General features: G+C 51.3%; 1 protein-coding gene across 1 annotated transcript in view; it reads right to left on the bottom strand.

Annotated features, from left to right (window-relative positions):
• Positions 1-6000, bottom strand: part of TYK2 (tyrosine kinase 2) — a 29862-nt gene that overhangs the window by 13106 nt on the left and 10756 nt on the right. Inside the window, exons 8-10 of the mRNA XM_010828367.1 lie at positions 5240-5606; positions 4320-4529; positions 4079-4236 (exon numbers count right to left, since the gene is read on the bottom strand). Coding sequence (XP_010826669.1) covers positions 4079-4236; positions 4320-4529; positions 5240-5606 — 735 coding nt within the window. The remainder of the gene's footprint in view (positions 1-4078; positions 4237-4319; positions 4530-5239; positions 5607-6000) is intronic.

Raw genomic sequence — 6000 nt, 5'->3', positions numbered from 1 at the left:
AGGATATTTCTCCCAGCAATCTTGATTCCAGCTTGTGCTTCCTCCAGCCCAGCGTTTCTCATGATGTACTTTGCATATAAGTTAAACAAGCAGGGTGACAATATACAGCCTTGACGTACTCCTTTCCCTATTTGGAACCAGTCTGTTGTTCCATGTTCAGTTCGAACTGTTGCTTCCTGACCTGCATACAGATTTCTCAAGAGGCAGGTCAGGTGGTCTGGTATTCCCATCTCTTTAAAAATTGTCCACAATTTGTGGTGATTCACACAGTCAAAGGCTTTGGCATAGTCAATAAAGCAGAAATAGATGTTTTTCTGGAACTCTCTTGCTTTTTCGATGATCCAACGGATCTTGGCAATTTGATCTCTGGTTCCTTTGCCTTTTCTAAATCCAGCTTGAACATCTGGAAGTTCATGGTTCACATACTGTTGAAGCCTCATTTGGAGAATTTTGAGCATTACTTTACTAGTGTGTGAGACCAGTACAATTGTGTGGCAGTTTGAGCATTCTTTGGCATTGCCTTTCTTTGCAATTGGAATGAAAACTGACCTTTTCCAGTCCCGTGGCCACTGCTGAGTTTTCCAAATTTGCTGGCATACTGAGTGCAGCCAGCACTTTCATAGCATCATCTTTTAGGATTTGAAATAGCTCAACTGGAATTCCATCACCTCCTTTGTTCTTAGTGATGCTTCCTAGGCCCACCTGACTTCGCATTCCAGGATGTCTGGCTCTAGGTGAGTGATCATACTATCATGATTATCTGGGTCATGAAGATCTTTTTTGTATAGTTCTTCTGTGTATTTTTGCCACCTCTTCTTAATATCTTCTGCTTCTGTTAGGTCCATTCCATTTCTGTCCTTTACTGAGCCCATCTTTGCATGAAGTGTTTCCTTGGTATCTCTAATTTTCTTGAAGAGAACTCTCGTCTTTCCAATTCTATTGTTTTGCTCTACTTCTTTGCATTGATCACCGAGGAAGGCTTTCTTATCTCTCCTTGCTATTCTTTGGAACTCTCCATTCAAATGGGTATATCTTTCCTTTCTCCTTTGCTTTTCACTTCTCTTCTTTTCACAGCTATTTGTAAGGCCTCTTCAAACAGCCATTTTGCTTTTTTGCATTTCTTTTTCCTGGGGATGATCTTGATTCCTATCTCCTGTACAATGTCATGAACCTGCGTTCATAGTTCTGCAGGCACTCTGTCTATCAGATCTAATCCCTTGAATCTATTTCTCACTTCCACTGTATAATCATAAGGGATTTGATTTAGGTCATACCTGAATGGCCTAGTGGTTTTCCCTACTTTCTTCAACTTAAGTCTGAATTTGGCAATAAGGAGTTCATGATCTGAGCCACAGTCAGCTCCCGGCCTTGTTTTTGCTGACTGTATAGAGCTTCTCCATCGTCGGCTACAAAGAATATAATCAATCTGATTTCGGTATTGACCATCTGGTGATGTCCATGTGTAGAGTCTTCTCTTGTGTTGTTGGAAGAGGGTGTTTGCTATGACCAGTGCCTTCTCTTGGCAAAACTCTATTAGCCTTTGCCCTGCTTCATTCCGTATTCCAAGGGCAAATTTGCCTGTTACTCCAGGTGTTTCCTGACTTCCTACTTCCTATTTGTGTCGCCGTGCCCAGGGTGACACACAGTACAGTCTGGTACACACACAAAGGTCAAAGATCACAGACATAGCTGCTCCCCCGGTGTATTCCAGGGGCCAGCATTCCAGACCCAGAGGTGAGCACGGTCATAAACACAAACAGGAACCATGAGGTGACATAGCCCCACGGGCCCTCGCAGCTACACAGACTGGATGTTTGCCTCCCCTAAAGTTGGACTTCCCTGGCAGCTCAGCGGATAAGGATCCACCTGCCAACGCAGGGGACACAGGTTTGATCCCTGCTCTGGGAGAATTCCACATGCTGTGGAGCAGTTAAGCCCACAAGCCCTAACCACTGAACCCCGCTAGCCCTAGTGCCTGTGCTCCAGAACAAGAGAAGCCCCGGCCACAAGAAGCCCGCACGCCACAGCTAGAGAGCAACCCCTGCTCACTGCAACTAGAGAAGAGCCTGAGTAAAGCAACGAAGACCCAGCACAGCCAAAACTAACTAAGTAAATAGAAGTTTAAAAAAGAATACAGTCAGTTCCTATGTTGAAGCTCTAACCCCCAAGGTGATGGCGTTAGGAGGTGGGCCTGGGGGGAGGTGATGAATCATGAGGGTAGAGCCCTCATGAATGGGATTCAGTTCAGTTCAGTTCAGTCGCTCAGTTGTGTCCGACTCTTTGCGACCCCATGAATGGCAGCACGCGAGGCCTCCCTGTCTATCACCATCTTCTGGAGTTCACTCAGACTCACGTCCATCGAGTCAGTGATGCCATCCAGCCATCTCATCCTCTGTCGTCCCCTTCTCCTCCTGCCCCTAATCCCTCCCAGCATCAGAGTCTTTTCCAATGAGTCAACTCTTCGCATAGGTGGCCAAAGTACTGGAGTTTCAGCTTCAGCATCAGTCCTTCCAAAGAAATCCTAGGGCTGATCTCCTTTAGGATGGACTGGTTGGATCTCCTCGCAGTCCAAGGGACTCTCAAGAGTCTTCTCCAACACCACAATTCAAAAGCATCAATTCTTTGGCACTCAGCCTTTTTCACAGTCCAACTCTCACATCCATACATGACCACAGGGAAAACCATAGCCTTGACTAGACGGACCTGGGATTAGTGACTTACAAAAAACGCACCCCAGAGATCTCACTCACCCCTTCCACCATATGAGGACACAGCCAGAAGACTGAACTTGTGGTTATGAAACAGGAAGTGGGGCTCTCACAGACATCAGATCTGTTAACACCTTGCACTTGGACTTCAGAACTTGAGGAGTGTCTGTGGTTTCTAAGCCACTCAGCCATTGGTATTCTATTTGAATGGACTAAGATGATGCTGACATGGCCCACAGACGTCCATGAGGCCACAGCCCCTTGAGAGGTGAGGAGCCCTCACCCTCCTCTAGCATACAGACTAGGCTGGGAGGGGTGAGACCTCTTACAATGCACCCCCAACCCACATTGGCAGCTAGTCCCAGTGTCACAGGTAGGACAAGGGATACCCAAGGCCAGAGGAGCTGACAGTCACAAACCCCAACCTGGCAGCAAACGGGATGGCCACACACACTCATCAGTGACCTTATAAGCCCTGACACTCAACCTTCTCAGCCACACACGTCCAGGCAGGCATACGCAGTGCCTCGCAGTAACCAGGGGTGAGTCACATTACAACTCCGGGGTGGAAACGCCCACATGTATATCTCAATGGCCACCACCATCTGAGAAACGCACAGCCGCGCAAAAGTCACCAGTCAGGTGTGAAAATATGCGCTGACAATTTAAAATGCAGTTGGGGGACTTCCCTGGTGGTCCAGCAGTTAAACTCTGTGCTTCCATTGCAGGGGGCATGGGTTCAAGGTTCATTCCCCGGTCGGGGGGATTGAGTTCCCACAACCTCAACGCAATGTCAAAAAACACAACAAGAGAAACAAAACAAAATCAAATGCAGTCACCAGAGCAGTGACACAGCTGTTAAACATCCAGACACGCATGGGGACCCAGTCCCAAAGCCAGGCACTCTCAGAATGGCACAGCACCCACGCCATTACAGGCGCCCTCTCTCCCTGCATAACCTCTGCCTGCACACATGCATGGGTCACACATGCACCCACGTGAGCATTCACTGATGTGAACGCATGTACAATGCGGTATGAGTGAATCCTTGCACAGTACACGCAGGCCCATACAGACACACGTGTACGCACTAAACACCAATGCTCGCACACACATGCACCCACACACATGCGTGTAGACTCAGGACACACACACTGATACGTACTCACTGAGACTTGAATGTGTGCACACCAGTGTGCACTCATACAGGTGGGTGGACACACAGGCCTGCCCACCCCAAGACGCACAGGCACACACTAAGACGTCAACGTGCACACACTTCGTTTAAACTCCACAGTCCCTAGAGCTCACTGTCCAGCCGGCAGCTGCCCCTCCTGCCCTGTCCCCACTGCCCCCGGCCAGGCACTCACAGCAGGGGGCCGTGGATACCATCCTGGATGCTCATCACCAGCCGCGGAGGAGCCACCTCGTGGCACAGGTAGTGGTTTGAGTCGGCGGTCAGGCGGAAGTAGCCATCCACCAGCGACACCAAGGACAGGGCCGCGGCCCGGGAAGGCAGGGTCAGCTCCTGCGGGCCGGGGGATCATCAGGCAGGCATCACGGGCCACAGGCATCTCCCCCCTCAGCCCAGTCCGCAGCCCCAGGCCCCACCAGGCACTTGTTGTCCTGACAATGGATGCTGACGTGGCGTTCCTTCAGCACCATGTGGGTGATGTCCTGGAAGTCACAGAAGTAGGACCAGGGGCTCTCCCGAGGCCTGTCCACTGGCTCGCTGCCCACCTCCCCGGCCTTCATTTTCTTCCCAGATGGGTCAGCATCAGGCATCCTGCTGCCGCCACCAGCACCACCATCAGCAGGCCCCTGCAAGCCAGGAAGTGGGGCAGGTGAACAGAGCAGGGCTGTGCCTGTTCAGTCCTCCTGCTCTTCCCTCCCTGGGGAGAGGCGGAAGCCGGAAGGGCCAGGTTACCTATTCGGGCATCTATCCATGAATGCAGTGTCATGAGCTGGACGGGGGACCCATCCAGAGAGATATAGTCACCAGAAGATGGAACTTTGGGGAGGGCAGAAAGGGGGCTCCTAGCCCTCTTGGCCCCAGAGGTCAAAGGTGTTCTCCAGAAGCAGCGACCCTAGCCATCAGCTCCCCAGGGGGAGAAGGCAGAGGATTCATCACCATGGGGTTGAGACAGCTGCTGTCCCTCCATTGAGGGCCAAGCTGAAGGAAATGGGCTTGGCCTAGAGCCTATCCAGGCTGATCAGGTAACCAAATATGTGCCATAGACTTTTAATTCCACAGCAGACTAGAAGAATGTCGCGTTATTGGAAGGGTTCTGGAACCAACATGCATTGGAAATGCTTAGGCAGAACATTAAGACTGAAATTAATTCTTGATTGCAGGCCTTATTAGAGCCTTTAAGACACTATCCAAGAAACAGACCCCCACTCACAGACAAACATATCCCAGAGCCATGTAGGGAAAACCACCTTTGCCATAGCCACCTTCCAAGGCCGAAGTCAAGGCTGAGCAGGAGCCCACACCCTCCACTGTTAGATGGTAGAGGCACCCCACTCCCCTCCGCCGGTACCAGCCGCCACCGGATGCCTTCCGTGCCTGACACCAGCACCTCGTGGGTGGGGGGTCCGGCAGCAGACTCAGACCCGGGGTCAGGAGGGGCTTGCCCACCGTCCCGGATGTAGCAGGGCTCCCCGTCGGCTTGGGACAGCAGCTCCAGGTGGCACACGGGCACACGCTCTGTGCCAAAGCGGGGTGCCAGTCGCTCGAGCGTGGCCAGGTACTTCACCATGACGACCTGCTGGGAGAGGCAGCCCGGCTGGAAGGCCCGCAGGAACTTGCGGAAGATGCTCCGTTGGCGCAGCCGTGTCAGAGCGTTGTGCTGCCGCATCTGCCGCCGGAAGGAGCGTGGGATGCAATCCTTGAAGCTGTGCGGATGACCAAGAGGGGCAGTTCAGGGGTCCCGACTGGGCCATGACGGAGAAGTGGTTTAACCTCTCTGAACCTCAGCTGCCTCATCTAGAAAACAGGCAAGCTAAACGCCATCGACAGATGAGCAGAGAAAGATGTGGTATACATATATAATGGAATACTATGCAGCCGTGAAAAAGAACAAAATCATGTCAGCTGCAGCAACATGGATGCAACTAGAAATTGTCATACTGAGTGAAGTCAGTCAGAAGGAGAAAGACAAATACCATACGATATCACTTATATGTGGATTCTAAACCCCGACAGGGAGTTCCCTGTTGGTCCTGTTGATAAGACTGTATTCCCAACGTAGGGGCCCTGGGTTTGATCCCTGGTTGGAGAACTAAGATC

This window comes from Bison bison, unplaced genomic scaffold (assembly GCF_000754665.1).
Source record: "Bison bison bison isolate TAMUID 2011002044 unplaced genomic scaffold, Bison_UMD1.0 scf7180017864492, whole genome shotgun sequence".
Lineage (NCBI taxonomy): Eukaryota > Metazoa > Chordata > Mammalia > Artiodactyla > Bovidae > Bison > Bison bison.
Note: the sequence above shows the minus strand (reverse complement) of the source record. Positions and strands in the feature narration are given on the sequence as shown.